This window comes from Eschrichtius robustus, chromosome 3 (assembly GCF_028021215.1).
Source record: "Eschrichtius robustus isolate mEscRob2 chromosome 3, mEscRob2.pri, whole genome shotgun sequence".
Lineage (NCBI taxonomy): Eukaryota > Metazoa > Chordata > Mammalia > Artiodactyla > Eschrichtiidae > Eschrichtius > Eschrichtius robustus.
Genome location: NC_090826.1, coordinates 53,491,927 through 53,516,808, shown reverse-complemented (window position 1 = coordinate 53,516,808; position 24,882 = coordinate 53,491,927). Strand labels below are relative to the sequence as shown.

The 24,882-nt window shown below is 46.5% G+C and overlaps 1 protein-coding gene across 3 annotated transcripts in view; it reads left to right on the top strand.

Moving 5' to 3' along the window:
* The window catches only part of KANK4 (KN motif and ankyrin repeat domains 4), a 68,056-nt gene extending 57,321 nt beyond the window's left edge, over positions 1–10,735 (top strand). For all 3 annotated transcript variants that reach the window (XM_068540012.1, XM_068540011.1, XM_068540010.1), the window contains 3 exons: positions 156–298; positions 3,526–3,726; positions 8,845–10,735. In XM_068540012.1, the coding sequence (XP_068396113.1) occupies positions 156–298; positions 3,526–3,726; positions 8,845–8,949 (449 nt within the window). In that variant the 3' untranslated portion in view covers positions 8,950–10,735. The remainder of the gene's footprint in view (positions 1–155; positions 299–3,525; positions 3,727–8,844) is intronic.
* Positions 10,736–24,882: the final 14,147 nt, after the last annotated feature.

Here is a 24,882-nt window from a genome sequence, read left to right as displayed (position 1 = left end):
AAGGCTGCTAAAAATGTAGAACATAGATTCCACCACTGGGAAAGGATTGCTCTATTCTGTGGCCCTTTAACCAGCAGGCAGCATCCTGTTGAACAGGCTAAAGCCTGGCTTCCAGCCTCTTGGGAGCTGTTCCAGCTTCGGTGTTTCTCTTGCAGGCGTCTGCAACGTGGACCATCAGAACAAAGCTGGCTACACCGCCGTGATGATCACTCCCCTGGCTTCTGCAGAGACTGATGAAGACATGGCTGTGGTCTGGAAGCTCTTACGAGAAGGAAATGTGAACATCCAAGCTGCTCAGGTAGGAGGTGTGAACATGATCTCCTCTTTAATGAACACGGGCACCTCCCAGTTTTATCCTGCCACTGGGGTGAGAAACTCCATGCAGATCCATGTAGAGTTTTTATCCCGAGAAGTCTGGGCCCTCCAAATGGCATCTGTCCAAAGACTGGACATTCAGTTTCCTCAGAGCCTCCTGAGACCCAGACAGGCTAGGACAGAGGTCATGAGCTTGTAATCTATGTCCCCGTCTGAAACTGGGTAAATTCCATCTGGGTCTGACTCCTCAAACCGAATGCTCCCACAGTTAGCACCTTGAGAAGGCGTTCGCTAGTTGTGTAGAAAGCCCCTGCAGGAGATCCACCTCGATCATAAATTACAAAGCAGTTCAGAGGGTTGGGATGTCTCCGTTCAGCTTCTGGGCCCTTCTACTAGAGAACACAGAGTAGGGGTGTGGCTCTTAGCCAGTAGACAAAGCTCCATATGGAACAGTGGGTATTCCTCGAAAGGCCACTTATCCATCTTTGACCAATAGAAGAACAAGTAGAGTGCATTCCACTCTCCATTTCCCCCTAGAGTGATCATCAGTGTAGCCTAACTCTCAAGAACTGTAAAGGGTCTGAGATTTTACTCTACCTTAAAGCTAGCAAGTGTCATGGATGCTGGCAGATGACCCAGGACTCTTGTGCAAGAGACAAAGGACAGTGTGTTACTCACAGCAGTAACAATAGTCAGAGCATTGGTATTTATACCAGTTCCCCAAGTCCCAATTCCCACTTCCCACAGGGCAGTGCGAGGAGGGCCAGATCCCTGCACACAGAGTGGATTGTGTTACTGGGGAGGAACCCTGAGCTTAGGGAACCTGAATCTTTCATACTGGATAGTAAATGCGTCTGCCCTCTGTTCTGGAGGGGACACTGTCTCTAAGTTCCAACGCTGTTCATTGTACATTCATCCTTAAAAAGGTAGTCTAGAACAAAAGGTCAGATATTGCCTGACTCACGAAATATGCAGAAAGCCAAGAGACCCATAGAAAATTGTCTCCCAACAACCTATTTAAATCTGCTCACCACCCCGACCCCAAAGTGATTGCAGACAGTAGCCTAACCTGATGGCAAAGTCTCTTTGCACACGTCACATACTAGCAATTCTATTGGTGGCAAGAAACAGACATTTGTAGCTTACTCTCTAGTTTTCAAAGTATCTTCACCCACCTACTCCGTAGGACTCAGTAAAGCTGTTTTCATTTTAAATATTATGTTTTCCATAAACATATCAAATCTTTTTTTTCTAAATTGGTCCTCTTGAAGGGGGAATGCTCACTAACGATCAAAATCAGTGCCCTTCTTATAGAGGAGAAACCAATGCTCTAGTAGAGTAAGGGACCCATCCCAGGTCACCAAAAGAGGGATGGGAATTCATAGTGCAGCTGCACCCTTCAGCACCCTCTGGGGGCTTTACGTATGAGGGGAGCTGCAGGTACCAGGTTAAATAGGAGTGAGCTGGGAGGCCAGGAGTCTCCTGGGCTAAACTACTTATTTCTCTCTGTATCTCCAGGGTCAGCGCTGCACCGGGCCATAGCAGTGCTCTGTAAATGGTTGTTGAATTAAATTTTATGGAACCAGACCAGGAGGGAGGGGGCCCCAAGTCAGGCAGGGGGCAGACAGGAAGACATCTGCATATGTCATCTGGCTTTAATACCGCTCGAAGAGAGGGGTCTGGAGGGAAACCTACGGTCTGGTTAGTACAGTAAACAAGCATTACCTCAGGGCTGAGCATAAGCAAACCAAAGAGCAAACAAGCGTCTCTGGAAAGATCTGTCTGGGTTCCAGAGAAATGGGGAACCAGGACACCTAACGATACATTCGCACGTCCCAGGCGATGGTCAGACATCATCTCTAACGCTCATAAATCCAATAATAGCTAAAGTGTACACAGCATCTGTGCCGCGCTCAGGCCTCACACCAGCCCCAGAAGGCAGGTAATATCGTTAAGCATTCCTGCTTTACCAGATCAGGAAGAGTCACCAAGAGGTTAACTTGTCCAGATTCACATAAGTACAGAATGCGGCAAAGCCAGGATTTTTCTGATTGCAACCCCCTTTTTTTCTCTAAGCCCCAGCCTTGCAGGCAGGGAAGCATAATCCATCAGTGACTGCAGGTTGGAGCTTTAATCAGTGAACACATCAGCCAACATATTTCACGTGTAAGACACTGTGGTCAGAGCCACAGGGGATCTGAGAAGAAAGAAACCAGTCCTTACCTATTCTCACATCCTTACAAAGCCCGACAGTCAGAGAGACACGCCTGACCTGCCTGGAACCCAGGAGAGAAAGAACCACGAGGGCAAAGTATATAATCAAGTCGTATAAGAGGACTATGTATATACAGGAAAACTCAGGGAAAATGATGATCACTTTGTAATCAGAAAAGTTACTGCCACACATTTTTATATTTATGCCCTTTATCTCATTTGATTTTCACAAAAGCCCTGTGAGGTATAGAGGATGGATCATAATTATTTTAATTTTTAAGAAAGAAAGACCAAGGTTCAGGGACACGAAGTGACGTGGCCAGGGTCACGCACTAGGAAACAGCAGAACCAGAGCTTGGTCTTACTTTCTGACTCTAATCCATTGCCATGTGCATTGATGATTACAGGGATGTGAAAGATTGTTGTCAATGGCTATGGATTAGAAATGACCACAGGAACATGTAAACAGAGAGCTTCTTGAGAAAAGAGGGTTCTGGGTATCATTCAGCTGAAAATACCAGAGGTGTTCAGAGCAGCCCAAGACTTCCTGTAGGAAGTTAGGCTGGGGCGGGGAGTCAGAAACCATGGTCCTGAAGTATTCAACCCTTCGTTTATTCCATCATTCAGCACTTACCAGCATGTACTTGGTGCTAGGCACTGGAGAGACAGAGATGAAAAAGACTTAGTTCCTGCCATCAAAGATGTCACAGTCTATGAGAAAGAGAGGTTGACAGGTTGAAATGCCAAGTGGTAAATGCTGTGTTATGAACCCTGTGCCTGAGGTGTTAGTAGAGGGCTTTAGAGAGGATGCAGCATTTGACTAGCGTCTTGGAAGAGGAGTAGAAGTTTACCAGGCCGAGGAGGATGTGTCCCTTACCACAGAGATTCAGGTCAACTGTCATTTTCCAGAGAAGTCTCTCCTGATTACACCCAGGCTGCGGAGGGGGTCCTCCCCATCAGCCCCAGCCTCACCACACCCCTGCTCTCTGTGTGTAGGGAGGCCAGACTGCGCTGATGCTGGGAGTCAGCCACGACAGGGAGGACATGGTCCAAGCGCTACTGAGCTGCCAGGCAGATGTCAACCTGCAGGACCATGATGGATTGTCAGCCCTCATGCTGGCCTGTCGCCATGGCAACGTCGACATGGTCCGACTGCTCCTGGCACACCCGGCCTGTGACAGCAGCCTGACCGACAAGGTGAGACTTACAGGCGATTAACAAGTGGGTGTTTCACTTCCCTTCCTGAAAAGTACCTTGCCAGCCAGCAAAATTCAAGGAACCATATGGCAGTAGGAACAGAATTGACCTCCTAAGGCTGTTGTTGGATTTAGATGAGACGACCCATGTAAATGCTGCGAGACTTGGAGCTGAGAAACCCCATGACCACATGTGGTCATGGCAACAACAGCACGTGGGCTTTTGAGGCAGCAGCTTGAGTAGGGAAGCTATGCTGTCCATGGGGCTCCCAAAGGCTGGATGAAGGAACCAAGTACACATCGTGTCCACTCTTGGACAGTGACCTACCTTACGGGGTGGCCCATTTCATCAAGCCACCCTGCTTGAAGTTGCATTGCCAGATACATGCTTCTTGTAAGGTGATGGCGTTGATGGCGATGATGGTGATGATGGTGGTGGTCGTGGTGGTGACAGTGATGGGATAACAATAGTAATAAAAGCTAACCTGTATCATGTGCTGGCCTGGTGCCAGGTACTGTACCAAGCGGTTACCACGGACTCTCTAGTTTAAATCCCACAACAATCCTATTAGGTTGACTCTGTTGATGCCACCCATTTGCTCCTGGGGGAACCGAGGCCCTGCGTGGTTCAGTAACATACCCAAGATCACACAGCTAGTGGAACCAGCTCCATCAAAGTCCTAAGAGCACTCACAGGAACTAACTCTTTCCATGCATTACCTCACGAATCCTCTCAGTAATCCAGTGAGGTAGATACTGCCATCCCCATTTTGTATTGATAAGGAAGCAGAGGCCTAGAGCGTTTATATAGCGGTCATAAGGTCACAAGCTGCTGATTCTTGAAGCAAGAATTCGAGCCCAGGTCTGACTTAATGCTGACACTATAATTTAACACTTTAAACAGACTTCTCTGTACTTTCTTAACATCCACACTTCAAAAGGAACAAAGGCCTGAGGGGGGAAAGAGAGTCCCCTCCCCGCCCAGGGACAGCCCCGCTTACCAGGCCACATCTGAAAATGCCCTGCCGCTGTTCCATCACTGATTCAAGCTGCTGGGTCCCTTGCACCACACCCAGGCAGCAGGCACCCAGGCCCAGTATCTTCAGGTCCCACGAACTCCAGCTCTGCCCAAAGCCATTTCTGTGATCATTAGAGAGCACAGACCCTCTTGAAATGCCTGTGGGAACAGTGGTGGGCTCTGGAAATAAGAGCCTCCTTTTCCAAATGTGATACAGTCAGATAAAGGCTCTATGTTAATGAGCTCCCTGCAGGGTCACCCTGGGGCAGAAGGAGCTGGCCCCTTCATCTGGAACAGGCCCAGGGCCCTCTTAGGAGTGACCAGTGCAGTTGGCCAGGGGAGGCCTGAGAGGGCAGGCCTGTGGGACGGGGGGGCAGGAGCTTTGGAAGTCCCTGGTTAGCGGGGGTCATCAGGCAGTGAGACTGAGAGAGTCTCCTGCCCCAGATTAGAGAGCCCAGTAGCTGCTTTCAGTAGGTGGAGGTAGGGCTCTGCTGAACTTCGGACAAATCGAGTGATTGTTAGAAGCATGGACTTTAGAATTAAACACTCATGAGTTTGAAACAGGGCTCCGTGACTGTGTGCCTTTGGGCAGGTCACTTAACCACTCTGAGCCTCTGCATGCTCGTCTGTAAATGAGGATAGTAATAGACCAGACCTAAATACGGTAGCGTTTGTAAAGCCCCTATTTGACATCTAGGAGGTACTCAGTTGATGGCAACTGTTATTGTTGGGAATAGGTGACCCATGATAGCAAATACGAAGCAGCCACAGCACGAATGAGTAGGGACCTGGGCATTTGCAGGCAGCGTCTGGAGGGAGTAGGGAGGATGAAGGTCTGGAGGTAGAGGAGCCATTCAGAGGAAGCTGGAGCCCAAAGGGAGAAGTACTCCCATTTGGGGGTGATTTCGGCCTCTAGGGGAGATTCAGCAGTGTCTGGAGACATTTGTATCTGTCATAAGTATGTGTGGGGGCAGTCCTGGCATCTAGTGGGTAGAGGCCGGGGAAGCTGCTAAACATCCTATAAAGTGCAGGAACGGTGAAGAATTACAGGTTATCTGGCCCAACATGGCAGTAGTGCCTCAGCTGAGAAACCCTGGTGTAGGTGAGTGCTGAAATCCAGGTGGGATGAAATGCCGTCCCAGTCAAGTGCTGGATCAGGAAGAGCCAGACCAGGGTTGAGGACAGGCAGGTTGCACTTCGGGGCAGCCTGAGAAGAAGGAACTAGGCAGCTAAAGCGGAGATGGCAGCGGAAGCCTGTCTTAGGGGAAGGTGGAGAGGGTTAGGGGATGCCCAGTGAGCACGGGGGTGCCCAAGCGATACAGGTGGCAGGCCCACAGAAGTTTCTAGAACCTGCTCACGGCCCAATCACCTGCTGCCTGCTGGGGACAGGGTTGACTCAGGAGTCACACCCAAATTTCCCAAAGGTGACTTGGGTGAAAAGTTTCAGTGGGAGATGGGGACCGCTGACTGGGTCTTGGCAAGCACAAAGCCCTGTGCCTCCAGCTTTGCATTGAAGGGTGGAGTCCAGCCCGTATCATGATCACCATCTCGTTTCAACGTTCACTTTCCTATGGAGACTTAGGCGCTCCCTTGGAAAACCGCAAGAGAAATCATGTCCTGAAATTGGTTTCTCTCATCCTACCAACACGTAAAGGTTGCTATAAATGCAGAACCTCCAGAACAGCCAGCAAGGCACCTTCTCCCACGTTTAGAAGGTAATTCGGGAAATCGGTCACCCAGCCTATTGGGACCCCCAGAGTGACGAGGACGAGGAGGTGGTGGTGAGACCTGAGCCCTGGCCCCAAGGCTTACCCTTTGAAGGACTTGTTTGGGCAGTGACTCCAAAGCATGCATCAAAGTGAAAGCTTCTTGAAAGCATAGACTATGCCTTGCTCACCTTTGCCTGATATGTAGTGGCTTCTTGGTGAGTTTTTGTCACATTGAGAGATAACCCCCTACCACACACACACACACACACACACACACACACACACAAGGTGTGCTGGTTGCCTGACCCCTTCGGGCTCTCTGGGCCTGCAGTGCTGCCGAGCAGGGACTTGCCGTGCTTGGCTTCCACCAGAGCTGCGTGCCGTGGGCTTGTTCCCAGGGCTCGGGCAGAGGCATCTCAGGGACACACCCTCCCTAGGTGGTCTCTCTGGCCACACTTTCTGAAATGAATGGGGCCCCCGCTTTCCACGTCTGTAGTTGAAGAGCCCACAGATGCAGGCTGTCATCTCCAGGTGGGCCCTGTTCAAAGGTGCACGTGTCCCCTGGGACTGGTCCTGTGGCTCTTTCCCGTAATAACGTTAATCACACTGTCTCCTTGTTTACGTGGAGCGTCAGGGTTGACAAAGTGCAGCAGGGGACAGGCCTAAATAAACCCAGGCCCCTCTGGTGGGGCTTTCACAAGAATCTGCTGTGGAAAATCTTTGCTTTCTTCCAGACTTGGCCAATCTAAGAACATACTCATTAGGATTTAGGTGGCTCAGGTTCTTCATCAACTTGAAATGAATCCTCTGTTATCCTCCAGCATTCCCTCTTTCAACAGTGCTTATTGAGGGCTGACCAGACCGCAGGCACGGGGCCAGGGGCTGGGCCAGCAGAGCAGGCCAGATCCAGCGTCTGACCTTGTGGAGACTGAGATTTATCAAATAACCCCACAAATACCAACTTACAAAGATGGGTAAAAGGGGGGTACAAGGAATCACGAGGCCTTTTCAGGGAAAGAACTTCACCTGTTTTGTGAAGCCTGTCTGCTGAAATGCCACTTCCTTCCTCTCCCCACCCCCTGCCCTCCCCCCATATACACAGGGTGGTCATCCTGTCCCTTGAGCTCACTCTGTTCCTTTGCTGGCTTGTTTGGCCTTTGGCCGTACATTATAGTTAATTTACGTGTGTGTGTAGCCCCGATGGCAGCTGGACTCCATCCTGGAGCACAGAGAAGAGACTGAAGGGTTTTTAGCTGAGCGTGAACACTTCCCACCTGCTTCTTTGGAGTTTTCACATTTTAGAAAGTAATTTCCCCCATCTGCAGTAGAGTAGAGAACACTCTAGTGGGGTCTTGGGTGGCCCCCATGTGTCAAACCCATTCATATTTATACAGCAAAATGTAAAAGTATTGATACTTAAATGGGCTAAGTAAGGACCAGAGATAACCTCAGGTTTTGCCTCAAAATGAGTTGCCAAAAAAGTGGTTTTCAGAGCTGTTTAGATTTCAGAATTCTGGGTTCGGGATTGAGCCCTCGGAGCTCAGCGTCCACTGCATCGTGGCGGCCCTTCCCCTCATCTCTGGGTAGAGAATGGTTGGTGATGCCTGCTGAGAGCCGCTGTTCTTGCAGCTTCTTTAGACGGCGGAATGGGCAGCTTCTTGCACAGCAGCCATGGTGAGAAAAGCAGCATGGTGTCACGCATCAGGAAGTAAAAATGAGTGTGTCCTTCTGGGCTGCAAGCCCACTTCAAAGAGTTGGTCCCTAGGAAATAGTTAGGAATGGGAGGATGCTTTCTGCACTAAGTTTATGGTGGTGAAGAGCTGGAAACAACCTAAATCTCCAATAAAAGGAAAATAGTTCAGTAAATAATGGAATATTATACAGCCAGTAAGAAAAGCCTATATGTCCTGATGACTATGTAAGAGCAGGGAAAGTCTTATAGCATATCATGGTGAATTAAAAATAAAAGTACATTCAGAATTGATATACATTATCATTCCTCTATTTAAAAACCAACAACACATTTGCACAGGAGAAAAGACTGGAGGGAAACTTACTGAAATCCTAACTCTCATTTAGGTCTGTGTAATGGAATAATGGAAGAGTTGTTTTCATTCCTCTGTTTTCCAATTTTTTAAAAAAAGTATTAAAAACCAAGCAGCACTTCATTATTTTCATTGGCACAGATTTCCCAGGAGTGAATGATGTTTCCGTGGAAGGGGGCCCATTTCTCTGATCCTCATGCCATTCGAGTTTCCTCCTCTCCTCTGTGAATGCTTGGAATAGACTTCTATGTCCCATGCGTACCCCTTGCTCCCAACTCACCCTTCCTTTCTGCGGTGGGAGGCAAATGGGATAAAAATTTGTTTTTCCTTTTCTTTCTCCCCTGTAGGCTGGCCGAACAGCTTTGTCCATCGTTCTGAAATCGCCCGCCCATGTGGAAATTGCAGGGCTGCTACGGGCCCACGCAAAGCAGGGCAGGTCCCTGGGGCCGTAGGGGCTGTGGAAGAGCTGGCAGCAGGGAACAGAAGGGGCCTTCTCTGGACTCCTCCCTCGCCCTTGGAGAGGGCACGGGTCATAGCCAGGGGGCCGCCCCGCAAGAGAAGAAACTATGTCAAATATGCACATACATTCCTCTTGTATAATTCTGCTCATTAGGATGCTTTGTAGTTTTTGCCTTAGGCCAAGCCCCAAAACTGCGGGCTGCAGAGGGGTGCAAGGTACAGAGTGCATTGGTGTTGGCTAAAAAATCCCGACTATCTTCAGCCTCGAGTTCCTCGTGACTCTACCCTTTGTAGCACCGTGCAGAGAGCAGGCAGGCAGGAGCACAGTAGCAAAGCAATACTTTTCACATGGAATTTTAAAGTGCGCCATCTTTCTGTTTTTTAATCAATTATATATGAAGATATTCCATTGAATATGCATGTCTAGAGAGGAGGGGGTGGGGAAGGGGTGGGATTTAAGCAGCTTCCCTGGCAGTCATTCTCTGGAGGACCCTAGGAGAATCACCATGCAGGCAGGTGAAACTGAACAAACCCCTCTGGGGCCTCTGTTTAGTTGGCGTTGACAGAGAAATCTGAAACTCAGATGAGGTAGGAAGAAGCACATTGGCATCAATGCCAGATATACAGTCTTGACCATTTCCGAGTCACCAAGTGGCTCTACTTTGCTCTAGGAAATTGGAATTAATCAGGAAGTTATCCAATCCAGTGAAGCACACCACATATATCTAGGCAGCGTCCAGTTACGTCAGCTCTTCTGAATCTGTGAAAGAAACAGATGAATCAGAGTGAGCATACTTCTTGGGATGGGTTATTATCATCCAGAAGCCACCACTTTTCCTTTGTAGCAGTACCCATGGACTCACGGTAATCCTGGCTCCTTTCCCCTCCACCCTTACGAGCGGACTATGAGCCCTCATGTGGCTCTCAGATTTCTGAGGCTCCTAGCTCTGCAGAACTTGTCAGCCTGCAGCAGGAATGTGGAAGCTGGGCTGGGCAGCGCCCGCTCTGCACTGACATATCTGTCTACTGGAAAGTTAGTTCTTAAACTTCCACAATCCCAGGGGCCCACATGTGCATGGCTTTATCTATGAATTTGTTCTCTCTTAAAAATCTCTTAACGCAAAAAAATCCCTCTTGTATAAAAAGGAAAGACATCAAAGCTGGGTGAGCCTCACACTGGTAACTCAAAAGCTTGAGTTCTCATTTGACTCAGATATCAATTTGCTTGGTGCCCCTTGGGTGAGTCATGGAACCTCTCTGGGCCCCAACTTCACCATCTCTAAAAATGGAAATCATCATACAACCTTCGTCCTGGGGGTGCTGGGCAAGGAACAGCTGATGGAAGTTTGGGAATCCAATTTGTAATCCATAAAGACTGTCTGCTGAAATGGCACAGCATACTTCAGTACAACTTTGTGATTGATGAGAAAGGCTCTAAGTCCCAGAGCGGGACATTGATGTGTGACGGTGTTGCTCGGAGAGAATGGAGCAAATAATGATCTAAAATGCTTTCAATGGGTTTATTTTGACCTCAAAGCACATTTTAAGAGCAGAACCCCATATTAATAAATGTTCTAGTCCAGTGCTTCTCAAACTTTGATGTGCATACAAATCACCTGGAGAGCTTGTTAGAACGCAGTCTGCGAGGGAAGGGAGCTGGAGAGTCTACATTTCTAACCAGTTCCCAGGGGACGCTGACACTGCAGGGCCACACCACACGTGCAGGAGCAAGACTCTGGCCTATCCTGACCATTTATATATTAAAATGCTGGCTCTCGATATTCTGTCTCAAAGTTTCTTTGCATTTCTCTGCTCTCAGCTCTTGGGAATTTGCAATTATTGCAAATTATTTTCTATTGTGGTTCTGCAGAGAGCATTAAGGGGGTCCATGTCCTGTGTTGCCAATTTAGGGTCTATCTCTGCATCTCATGTGAGGGTGGCAAATTTTATTTGGTCATATTTTTAAAAATTATGTCATTCGAGTCCAGCTATTAAAAACTGCTTATTGACCAGAGAAGGCAAACTGCTTTCCCTAGAGTTTGAAGCCATTGAGTCATTATCAGAAAGACTTCTCCGCCCTTTCTGAGATTTTAAATAAGTTTCTTTTCATGTTGAGTTTGGACCATGAATACATGATCTCATCACTTAACCGTTCCATTCCATTGGAATGTCTGAGCCCAGAGCACGGTGAGATGAACAAGCACAGCCTGCCTCCCTGTCATTGTCACTGCTCTAGAATTCATTCCACAAATATCTGCTGAAACCGGCCCGGTGCCTGACACTGTTCCCAGCACTGGCTTTTGGAAAGCAGCTGTGGTCCCCTCTAGAAAACCAGTGTCTAAGGTTACCATGATCCCAATCCCAGGCTTTCCAGGACTTTAAGCCAAGGTTCCACTGATTAATACATTTATCAAGTGTCTGACAGCACAGCCTCCAAGCAACATAAGTCAGGCTCACTGGAGACAGGAATTAAGCTCAGGCCTGGGGAGAGACCCACAGATATTTTAGCTTCCCTCACTGCCTGCAAGGGAGCTTATAATCTGCTTTGGAAGACAGGACACATGTGCTAATAGTAAAGAATAAAACCAGACAACATAGTTTATTCCACAAGTATTTCTGGAGTACCCACTGTGTGCAAGTGCTGGGCTTGAATTAGAGACATCATAGTGACACAGTTCAGACGGCCACTTCATCTACTTGGGGAAACAGAATGGTGAGAAGGAAGCCTAGAACACTCCAGGGGTACCAATAAAGGGCACTAGAGTGGGTCTTAGGAAGTCAAGGGAGGCTTCTAGAGAAAGAGGGGTCTAATTGAAAATGTAAAGATTAGTGGATGTTAGCCAGAAAAGGAAGAGTACTGAGAGGTGAGGTGAGGACAGAGTGTGACAGGCAGAGAGACCAGTGTTGCCAAGGCTGAAAGATTTGAGAGCCGGCATTTGGGGACCTTCATTCAGTTTGATAGAACTGCCATGTAGGGTTTGAGAGGGATGCTGAGATCAAAGGGTAGATTTGGAAGAGATGAGACTGAAAATACCTGAGGACCAGATCAAAAAGGGCCCGAAATCTGTGATAAGTCTTTGTTCTAAAGGCAATGAAAGTCTACTGATTTATGATTGAGAAATTCATTCACCTAACCTTCATTTAACACAGATTTGTCAGGTACTTACTCCCTTCCAGGTCCTGTGTTTGGGGCTGGGGACATGCTGGTAGGCAAGTTAGGCACAGAACTCACAGTTTAGCAGAGAAGAAAGACAAACAAGTCCTCTTGGCCCAGAATGATGCACATTGCAACTGGGAAAGTACAAGGTGTGATGGGGACACATAGGTGGGACCGTCAGCCTAGTCAGAAGGTAGGGAGGGAGTCGAGGAAGGCTTCCTGAGGAATGTTTAAGCTATCTGAAGGATGACTAGGCATTAGCCAGGCAAAGAGGAGCTGAGGAAGCATGCATAAAGCCTCAAGACAAGGGAGAACACTGACTTGGGGCATAAGAAGAACTCCAGTCTTCCTGGAGTAGGAAAAAGGAAGGATGGCAAGATGAGACCAGAGAGAGAGCCACTCTAACAAGACTTGAAGGAAATAGGAACATAGTAAGCGATGCTCAGATTTACATTTCAGAAAGAACACTAGAGTTTTGGGGGGCATGAGTGACATTTATTCAACAAACATCTGTGGACTATCTATTCTGGGTCCTAGGCTCCAGAGTTCATGGTTTGGTGGAGGAGACAGACGTAGGCTAACATCAGCTATGTGATAGGATGAATAATGGTAGTCTGAGTCATGCTGCAGAGACTGACTCGGCCAGAGGGAGTCAGGGAAGCCTCCAGAGGAGGTGGCTTTTGAGCTAAGCCAGCAGGATGCCTAGGAGTTTGCCCAGGCATTCTAGATAGAACAGCAGGTGTAAAGATGTGTAGTGTGAAAGAGCACGGCCTGCTCTTTCAGAGTCATTTCACGATGACTTCGGTTTAGGATGCACAGGGGAATGACCGGAGAGGATATTTGAGAAGAAGGTCGGTAGACACATCTCACTTGTTGACATGTATGTTGACATTAGGGATTTGAACTTGAGGGGGAATCACAGAGTCCTTGGAGAATCTGAAGCTCTCTTTGGAAAAATGCACATATGTGCCAAATATGCATGTAATCTCAGGGATTCAGAAATCTGCAATTAAAATCTCACTGCTCTGGGCATTGGGGAGCCACTGAAGAATTTCTAAACTGTGGAGCCACATGATCAGATTTGCACTTTAAAATGATCACAGGGGGAGAGTGGAAAGAGACTAGAGGCGAACAGACCTGCTAAAAGTTCTCATAAGACAGGAGGTATAAAGCTGTAAGGGCCGTTCGCCCTGGTGTCAGTAGGGATAAAGAATAGGGCCCTATGGGAAAGGCATAAGGAGTGGACATGGGCCAGGATGTGATGACAAACTGGATGGTGGAGAAGGGTCTAAAATGAGTGACAGGAAAATGGTGGTGTCACTGTCCCTAATATCTGTTCTTCCCATCATCCTTAGTAATAGAATCTCCAACTTTTAGCTGGACACATCACCACCCATAATAGAAACTCCATGTCCCAGCCTCCCTTACAGCTTGATGTGACCACGTAACTAAGTTCTGGCTAATGAGACGTGAGTGAAGTGATGTGTGCAAACTCTGGCTCCTGCATTTAAAGCGAAGGGAAATGCATTTCTCCCTTCCCACTGGCTGGAATGTGGTAGCGATAAATCTTGATCCATGAAGATGAGGCCAGCTCTCTAGGGATCATAGAATAACAAGTCAGAAAGAGCTTAGGCCCCCAGCACTGTAAAGCCATCGAATCTGCCCCTGGTTGTTTATTCCCCATTTGATATGTGAGCAAGAAATAATTCTTTAGCTTGTTTACACCATTGCACATATGGGATCTCTGTTGCAGGAGGAGCTGGACAAATGCACTCAGCATCGCATGGCAGTCTCAAGGGTCTAAAGCTGAGGTTATATGGGTTGGGAGAAAAATATTTGCAAATGATGTGACCCACAAGGGCTTAATTTCTAAAATATACAAATAGCTCATACAACTCAATAACAAAAACCAAAAAACCCAATTGAAAAATGGGCAGAAGACCTAGATTTTTCTCCAAAGAAGACATACAGATGGCCAATACGGACATGTTAAGATGTTCATCATTGCTAATTATTAGAGAAATGCAAATCAAAACTACAATGAGGTGCCACCTCACACTGGTCAGAATGGCCATCATTAAAAAGTCTACAAATAACAAATGCTGGAGAGGGTGTGGAGAAAAGGGAACCCTCCTACACTGTGGGTGGGACTATAAATTGGTGCAGCCACTGTGGAGAACAGTATGGAGGTTCCTCAAAAAACTAAAAATAGAGTTGCCATATGATCCAGCAATCCCAATCCTGGGCATATATCCAGACAAAACTATAATTCAAAAAGATGCATGCACCCCTATGTTCATAGCAGCATTATTTACAATAGCCAAGACATGGAAACAACCTAAGTGTACATTGACAGGTGAATGGATAAAGAAGATGTGGTATATATGTATATGTGTGTGTATATATATACAGATATATATACACACACACACAATGGAATACTACTCAGGCATAGAAAAGTATGAAATAATGCCATATGCAGCAACATGGATGGACCTAGAGATTATCATACTAAGCAAAGTAAGTCAGAAAGAGAAAGGAAAATACCATATGATATCACTTATATGTGGAATCTAAAATATGACACAAATGAAACTATCTAAGAAACAGAAACAGACTCACACACATAGGGAACAGATTTGTGGTTGCCAAGGGGGAGGGGGTGGGAGAAGGGAAGGATTGAGAGTTTGGGATTAGCAGGTGCAAACTATTACATATAGGATGCATAAACAACAAGATCCTACTGTATAGCCCAAGGAACTACATTCAATATCTTGTGATAAACCATAATGGAAAAGAATATGAAAAAGAATACATATATGTATAACTGAATCCCTTTGCCGTACAGCAGAAATTAACACAACATTGTAAATCAACTATGCTTCAATAAAATGAAAAAATTCAAATAAATGAAGCTGAGGTTAGTGGATTTCAGGGGGAAAAGCTCAGGAAGGCCTTCAGAAGCAGCATGCTCTCAATGGCTAAGTATAATGGATATGTCCTCAAGATACAGGCCCCTCTTCCATGCCCGCAGTGAAAACACCCCACCCACAGTCTTGCAGGTGAGGCCCGGTATCACTATAGCAGATTCCTAAACACAGGCTCTGGGCCACAGGGCAGCCAGTCCTTAAGCAAGACAGTGCCTGTGAACTGGCCTGGTATGGAAATATGGGCAAGACCACTGAATTATCTGAGAAATCTGAATGAAGAAACATGTAGAGTTTTATCTACTAGTAGAAGGTCATGTTAGGGAGTGAGAAGAGAGAGAAGCTGTGAAGTGGAGTGAAGTAGGAGGACAGGTAGAATCTGCACGCACAGAGGTCAAGCCAGGCAACAAGTATGAGCAACAGGGAGCTACGAGTAGAGAAAAGTTGGAGAGCAAAGTCTATCAAGTAGACACCTGTGGATTGTCTGCCAGGTCCTCCTGTCCTAGGAACCTCCCCTTCCCAGCCCCATCCAGCATCCACACGACTGCAGCAGAAGCAGCCACGTCCCTACATGAAATCTTGGCCCCTGGCCACTGAAGGATGGACCGTGGAACTGAATGGGCCAATCAGACCTTCTCCAAGGGATTTTGGAGCTGGGATTTAGGAGAGAGATTCAGTCTCCTTCTGGGTGTCTGGCTTATAACATGTTCATCTCAGAAGCTGCTGGTGGCCAGGGTCAGCCTTGTGCACTGAGGAGCAAAAGTGACTCTTCAGCCAGAAAGACTGAAACAGACTTCCTGGCTTCACCAGAGCAACGCTTGTTCCTTCCTAAGACCCTAGGAGATAACTACCCTACTTGCTTTCTTTCCCAATCTCCCCTCGGGGCTGTGTAGCATGGTGGGAGGCGAGCAAGACCATGGTGTCTGAAATTGGCTGTCTCTGGTGCTGAAGCCCAGCTAGACCACTTGGCCACTCAGGCTCCTGATCTGTGAACTGGGGGATAATAGTTCCCCCTCTGTTCTTGTAAGAGGTTAATTAGATTAGGCATCCATTTAACGCTTGGCACCAGTGACAGAACTCAATATACAGAAGAGTACTTCCCCTTTCCGCTGGCCATTTGATCTTTTCCTCTAGACCTGGCCCCATAAAAATAGAAGCTTGTCTTCACTGAGTACTTAGAAATACCCAGGCATCAGTCTTAAGGGTGTTGTATGAAATCATTTACTCTCACAATAAGCCTTTAAAGTTGGCATTAATATTATCCTTGCTGAATATATGAAGAAACTGAAGCACAGAGAGGTTAAGTAACTCATCCAAGGCCACACAGCTACTAAATGGCAGATCTGGGATTCCAAGCAGTAGATTTGGCTCTGTGACTCCACTCCACCACCTGCCATACATCTGGAGCTCTCTTTGCTCCCTTGCCAGTGACCCAGGCTGGGGACGAGTGCCCAACAGCAGGGGTAAACACTGCTGAGGGAACAGAGCTGCTTCAGGGACCCAGCATTCAGTCAGTGGCTGACCTGCAGGTCCTGCTGGGTGGCCCCAAGACAGAAGAGACAAACAGGCAGAGCGTTTCGGACTGGAACAGCTGAGGGGTCAGGACCCCCAGGCACTCAGCATTCCTGGGGAAGAAAGCAGCCTTCTGTGCAGGGTACAGATAGTCTGAACCCACACTGCCTCAATTGCCCCCTCAGTAGGGAAATCCCTATGATTCCAAATCAGTTCCTTCACCCACTGTCCCATCCCAGAGAGAGATGGTCCTGGAACAGAGGGGCCCAGCCGGTGATGCAGGGGGTCCCACCTGCCTTCCTCTCCGCCTCAACTCCACATCCAGACTAAGTGAAGTCCTCGGTGAAGCAAACAGAACCACCCTACTGTTGAGTAGGGAGCGGGGAAATATTCTTCAATCCTCATTTGCCTTAGAAGTGAGGAAATTTCCACTCTTCTCCCCAGAAGGGAAAGCTATGAGAAGAAACTAGATACCCTCCCTCCACTGTCATTGCAGTCAGATCCGGAGCAGGATGGGAGCAAGCCCAGGCCCTGTCTGTGCTCTGCCTGCCCACAGAGAGGATGCACGCAGGTCTGCTTTCCACCCCCCTGCTGGCTGAGCAAGACAGGCCTGGCCATGCCTCATTAGGGGACTGAGCTTCTGATCACCAACTCCAGGGTGTGGGGTTTTCCCCTCATCCAAGCCATTCTTGCATACCAGCTGGGCGTCCTACCTTTCAACTTAATTCTGACATTATGTACCTGGAAACAGCATCAGATTCCACAAGTTAAGGGCTCAGTCCCACAAGACTGCCCTGCACTTCAGTTGCCAATCACAAGCCCAAGTTGGCACCTGTACTTTTGATGGACAGGTTATAGATTAGAGTTTCCCATGACCTCCTCCTTGGGTTCGATTAATTTGCTAGAGCAGCTCACAGAACTCAGAGAAACACTTACTTACTAGGTCACGGGTTTATCATAAAAGGATATAACTCAGGAACAGCCAGATGGAAGAGACTTGTAGCGTAAGGTGTGGGAAAAGGGGGCGGAGCTTCCTCATCCTCTCAGAGCAAGCAACTCTCTGCATTTCCACGTGTTCACCAACAGGAAAGCTCTCTGAACCCTGGTCCTTGGGTTTTTATGGAGGCTTCACTACACAGCCATGACTCATTAAATCACTGGCCACTGGTTATTGATCTCAATCTCCAGCCCATCTCGCCTCCTTGGAGGTCAGAGGAGTGAGACTGAAAGTTCCAACCCTTTAATCCCATGGTTGGTTCTTCTGGCAATCAGTCCTCAATCTTAGGTGCTGTCCCAGGTCAGTCATCAACATAACAAAAGACACCTTTATGGCTCTCATCGCTTAGGAGATTCCAAGGGTTTTAGGAGCTCTGTGCCAGAAACAGGACAAAATTCAAATATATATTTCTTATTATTAATCACAATATCACAGGGACACTGCAGGGGGCACTGCGGCTCTGCCTGTGACCAGAGTGAACCTGTGATTCTGGGCTCAGGTGTGAGATACTCGCTGTGTACACTTAAGCCACGTCCTTCTTTCCAGCTGTGATCAGTAATAAAGTTGACATCTCTGGTGTCTCATCTCCCAGTGGTTTCCCAGCTTTGGAAATGAGAAAAGTAAGGGTATTTATTGTCCCTGAACTCCCCCAAATCCCCCACACTCCCTGGTCAGCACATTGATCTTGTGGATGAGGCCCAGCCTGGTCTTATTGGTGAAATGGTGTGGAAAAGGGGGGGGGGGTGGGTGTGGCCACAGGCAGATGAAGGAATCTTGCCTGAAGGGGGCACTGCCAGACCCAAAGTCTGTCTGAGCCTGCAGTGATACTAGTCGCTTCTGTTGAACAGCTCCAGGGGGCGCCATCTCGCTGTATTCTAGTGAACATCACCTTCTGCTGTTGTGTTCCAGGAGCTGCCATTCACAGATGGCACAATGGTGCCCCCGATAGGGTTGGAACAGGGTGCCCTGGGTCAGGGTGAGGTAGGACAGGACCTCACTGGGGGGGAATTTGGGGCATCCAGGGTCTCATGGTTCAGAGGTCTGGTCAGGCAGACAGGTGGACAGACACGCAAGTAAATAAGACCGTACCAAGGGGCAAGGTGTGCACACCAGGAGCCCATCCAGGAATCAGGAGGAGGGAGTCAGTGGTCCAAGGAGAGGCCCAGCCAGGGAGGAAGGAGGGTGACAATTCAGGATGGCACAATTATAAAGCCACCCGAGTGCCACCCCAATCGACACGATCTAGGCTTAAAAGCACTCACAGTCCAGCAGGGAGCAGACATGGGACACGAGGGATCAGCTCAGCCAGGGCCTCTCTGCCATCTCCTGGTGGCCCCAGGCACTTCTTGGCCTGTGGCAGCATAACTGCAATCGCTGCCTCCACCTTCATGTGGCCGTCTTCTCCCTGTGTGTGTCTTCACATCATCTTCCTTCTGTGCATGTCTATCTGTGCATCCAGATATCTTCTTTTAGGACTTCCCTGGTGGCACAGTGGTTAAGAATCCGCCTGCCAATGCAGGGGACACCGGTTCAAGCCCTGGTCCGGGAACATCCCACATGCCGCAGAGCTACTAAGCCCGTGCACCACGACTACCGAGCCTGTGCTTTGGAGCCCGTGAGCCACAACTACTGAGCCCGTGTGCCACAACTACTGAAGCTCACGTGCCTAGAGCCTGTGCTATGGAACAAGAGAAGTCACCGCAATGAGGAGCCCGTGCACAGCAACGAAGACTAGCCCCCACTCCCCACAACTAGGGAAAGCCCAGACCAGCAACAAAGACCCAATGCAGCCAAAAATAAACAAATAAATAAATTTATAAACAAAACACAACAAATTTCTTCTTTTACAAGGATGCCAGTCATATTGGATTAGGGGCCCCCCTAAGTACTTTATTTTAACTGGATTACCTCTGTAAAGACTATTTCCAAATAAGGTCACATTCTGAAGTACTAGGGGTTAGGACTTCAATATATCTTTACTAGGGGAAAGGGGGACACGATTCAACACATATCACGTGCTTTTGTTCCTCTCTTCTTAAGATGCTCTCCCCTCTAGCTCTCACCCTTCCTCACAGCTAATGCCTAGCTTTTCTTAAAGTTGCACCTCAGTGTAACCTTCTCTGGGAAGCCTTCTGTGACCTCTGCCCCCAGCACCACTACAGATACCCACACAGCTGGAGGGGTGATGTGCAGCCCTCGTACACTCCGCGTCAGTGTCACTCAAAGTGTGGCTAGAACTTTATGGTAGTTTGACATTTTGCCATCAGTGGGTTTCTATTGTGTTTAATTTCATTTTCCAACTTATTCATTTTTATGGATGTTGTGGGTGGAATGGTGGTCCACAAAAAAGATGTCCTTGTCCTATCCTCTTGAAACCTATGAATGTGACCTTATTTGGAAAAAGAGTCTTTGCAGATGTAATTAAATTAGGATGGCAAGATGCGACCATCTTGGATTATCCAGGTGAACCCTAAGTCCAATGTTGTGAGTCCTTAAAAGAGTCACACAGAGATGGAGGCAGAGATTAAAATGATGCAACCACAAGCCAAGGAGCACCTGGAACCACAAGAAGCTGGAAGGAGCAAGAACTATCCTCCCCTAAAGCCCCCAAAGGAGTATATCCCTGCCAACATCTTGGTTTCAGACTTCTGGTCTCCAGAACTGCAAGAAAATACATTTCTGTTGATTTAAGCCACTCGATTTGGGCTAATTTGTTGTAGCAGCCAAAGAACATGAATACAATGGCATTTTACAAAAGCATTGATCCACAGTAGATTTGGTAGGAAAAATCACTTCTTAACCACATATTGTTTAAGAAGCGCTATTCTGCATAATATCATTGTACATAATACAATGTACTTTATCTGTTTAAATGTCTCTCTCCCCACTAAGCTGTAGACTGAAGGCAGACAGAGTGACTCGATATTTCTTCAGCTTTTAATTCCCATCGCCTAGCTTCTGAACTCACAAATAGCAGACAATAATACATTGCATTTACATGTAGGCCCAGGCAGATCACCTAGGGCCATGTGTGTTGAACATAAGACTAGGGCCTTTGTCCTACTGGACCAGAGTCCCTCAAACCCATAACCTCTTTGTCTGAAGTCCGAATGGGTTCCAGAACTCAGGGAAGGCTGAGATGACAGATGAGATTGTCGTTGAATGCTGCCTTCCCCCCAAATAGCACCAGGACAACCTGTTGTTAAGACAAGACTGTGTTCATTCTTCTCTCAGTAAGACAGAGTCTTAGTACGGTCTTGGAGAGCGGAAGGCAAAGTTGGGAGATCTATAAGGTTTTGGAGTCTGGTTTCAGAAGCTCTTTCAATGAGGGGCTTGATTAGGATTGGATAAGGATCATGAAATAAGAGTTTGAGATTGATGGCCACAGCAAAGGAAGCAGCAAGGGTTCAAAGAATCCTGGGGAGTAAATTGTCAGTTGATGTTTTCTGTTGAAGAGTTGAACAATTGAATGATCATTTCAACAGTTTTTTGGAAACTTCCAGGAATAAACAATAGTTACTTCAACTTTCATCCTCTGGGCAAGAGTTTCCTGAAATAGGCAACTTATGTTGAAGCAGAGAGTGGAATAGGAAAGTCAGGTCAATATAAACAGTTGCTGTGTAGGTGGAGATGGTTTCAGTTCTCTTGAGTCAGGTGGCCCAACTGAGGGAGGAGAGCTCAGGGGATGCTCAGACCTGGTGGGCACAGACACATATCAATTGCTTATCAGGATGCTAAAAATTAATCTTGCAATGAGAAACTCCCGTCCCTCATAACCGCATAACACAATAATGTCATTTGAATGCACTCTCACTGTTCTCTTGGCATTGACTTTTCGTCATTGACCCCAGGGGAAGCCCTTTGGTCTTTCTCCTCCACCTTCCCTCTCCTTCTGGCCCTGGCATAGCCTTGACTCAATCATGAGTTTAGACTAGGTGCTGAAAATCTGGTTAGGCTTCCCCTTTTCTCCCAGAGCCCACCATGGCCAGTGTGAGCACTTGCTGGTAGGCCAGTCACATATGACTGCATGGGTGGCTTTTTCCACACCCCTCTGGAAGCAGGAGACCTGCCCAGCAACTTCCAAAGTGATTATCCTGTTGCAGACACCAGGCAAAACGAGCAGGCCTAGTGGGAGGGAATGCTGATGCGTGTCGGAAAGGTCAAGCAATGCTGGCGAGCACACAGTCTCTGGTTGGGAAAGACAGGCACGGCTGGCCCCAGACAAGAAGACCTGATCTAATTTCTAAGCAGGAAGAACATAGCTCCCTGTGACGGAACACCAGGCCTGATTTGCCTAGAAATGTATTGGGAGTGGGAGGTGAGGGATAATAACTAACATTTATTGAGGGCCTGCAAGGCATTCTTTACACATCATTTCAGGGGAAATCTCAGCATATCCTCAATCTTAGTAAATTGAATAATATTTTCAGTACTCTAAGAGAGACCTCTCTTTAAAAGAAATTTGTAGCAAATCTTCTCTAAAATGAAGGCTACATCCCCTGTTTTTGTTTTTCCCCTGGTTGACTTCTCTTTGACAAAAACTGTTATCTGAAAAAAGGCACCAGTTAGTATTTTCCGCTGAATACATGCTACCCAGATAGATAAGGTTAAATTTGACCTCCCGGTCCCAACAACAGAAACTGCAATTGTCTACTATTTTGTTTGTTAATTGTGAATAACATGAAAAGATCTGAAGGGTGAAGAGCCCATTCTCTCCAGAACCTACGTCCCATCAGCGCTTCCATTCTACTCTGTAACACTCACTAGTTTAGTATTAGCAATGAGGGCGCCCTCTAGAACAAGGAGTCTTCACCGAGGTTCTCCCCTCCTTCACCTGCTGGCAGCTTCGCCCTTGTGATTCCCTGTAGCTCAGCGTGGCTCTGCCCCTTGGCTTCTATGTCTGCTCTCCCTGGTTCTCCCCTCCAGATCCCCATGCCGAGCTCCTCTCTTTAAATCCCTTTATATAAAGATTCATCCGCGACTCTTCCTCTCTTCCCCCCTCTCCCTTAGAACACTCAGAATTTCTATGATTACTTTCATGCCAACCACTTCCATCCTGCATGTCTGCCCTGACCCCCTCGAGCTCCATTCATCCCACCTGACTTGAGTTCATATCGTGCAAGTGCGTCTGGTGTCCTGCCCTGTTCACTATGTCTGACACCCTGGTCCTGGCATCTGCCAGAACCCCTGCTGAGCTCATGGCATTCTACCCTAAAAGAGCCCATCAAGGGCTCCCCAGAGCCTATAGAAGTTCTCTAAACTTTAGCCTTGGATTCAAGATCCAGTGTTGTCTGCCTTCCAAACGTCTACCACCACCCTATTTGTCATACCCTCCAACTAGAAAATACCCCTATTCTTTCCCTACATCTGAGAACTTCTTACAATTTTTCCTCAGCTATTACAATCTTTTCATGCCCATTTCTGCATATTCAGATCTCACCTAGGGTTCTTATCTAGTCCTTTGGGTTTAAGGTTCCAAAATATCTTGGAAAGTACATATACCCGAAAAGGCCATCTCTAGTGGGTGTAATATCCTGGAAGGTCGATAGATGGTGCATGTCAGCTACCTCAGAGGAAAATCCAGGTACATTAACCGCCATTACAGAAAAAATACCTGAGGAGTCACCTCAATATCTCAAGAAGTTAGAAAAACAGTAAAATAAACCCAAAGAAAGTAGAATAAGGAAGCAATAAAGTTAACATCAGAAAATAATGATTAAGAAAACAAAGAAACGGATTTGTAAGTCTAAAAGCTGGATTACTGAACAATATGGGTGTCAGTAGCTAGCTTTAAAGAAGAAACAGAAGGAGGGGAAAGCACAAAAACACAAAATTAGGATAAAGGGAAACTTGCCCTATATACAGAGGAAATATAGATAGGTTTGAGACTATTTTATACTATTATAATTAACATATTTGAAAACCCAAATAAAATTGATGCTCTTTTATAAAAATATATATTACCAAAATCAGATTGGAAAGAGATGGAAAACGTAAAGAAGTTAATAACATGGAAGACATTAAGAAAATTCTTCTCAAAAACTCTAGTCCCAGGGCTTCCCTGGTGGCACAGTGGTTGAGAATCTGCCCGCCAATGCAGGGGACACGGGTTCAAGCCCTGGTCTGGGAAAATCCCACATGCCGCGGAGCGACTAGGCCCGTGAGCCACAATTACTGAGCCTGCGCGTCTGGAGCCTGTGCTCCGCAACAGGAGAGGCCGCGATAGTGAGAGGCCCACGCACCGCAATGAAGAGTGGCCCCCGCTTGCCACAACTAGAGAAAGCCCTCGCACAGAAACGAAGACCCAACACAGCCAAAAATAAATAAATAAATAAGTTTTTAAAAAAAACCTCTAGTCTCAGATCCTTTCACATGTGAACCTTGCAAATATTGAGCAAACAGATATTTCTGTTGCTGTTTAAGCTATTCAAGGGCAGAGACATATAGGAAACAATCTTAATTCATTTTTTTAAAGTGACAAACCATTAATCTAGTAGCCTAATAAAGACAAAGCTAGAAACTAATTTTACTTGTGATTAGAAATTAAAACTTTTTAAAAAAGGGTTAAAAAATATATATCTCCACATATAAATTATATGTATCAAATCAAACCTGAAATATATTAAAAGAATAACACACGAAGACCAAGTGAGGTTCATTTCAGGAATCAAGAAATTAAGGATGGTTCCATATTAGGAAATTTAATATTATAAATTAATTTTAAATAAGTAAAAAGAGCAAAACCATTATGAATGAACCTTTATGAATATTGAAAATGCATTTAGTAAAATTCCTACACCTATTTCTTATAAAACTCTTAATAAAATGAAAATGTAGAAGTATTTCCTTATCTTAAGGAAAACATTTCTCAAAAGCAAAGCCAGGATGTGTTTAATGCTAAAACACTAGAAGTATTTCTAATAAAGTCAGACACAAGAGGGGACCTGATAGTACCACCATTATTGGATATTATTCTAGAAGTTCCTGCTAATGCAACTGGACTGAATTAAAATGCAATTGCAAAGGACTGAATTAAATTATGTAATTAATAGAAAGGAGGTTGCAAAACTGTCATTATTTACAGATCATTAGACTGTACATCTAAAAAAAAAACAAAAAGCAAACCACAGAAACAGCTTAAATCTGCTACAAAAATAAAAGAGGTGAGTAAAGAGATTATTTACAAAATTAAAATTAAAAAGCAATATTTTACTAAAAATAACTTCTATTAAAATTTCAGGTCAAGATGGTAGATTGGACACATTCTAAAACACTCCCTTCCTTGCTTAAAACATAGAAATGCTGTACAAAATATTATTTAAAATATTTGAAT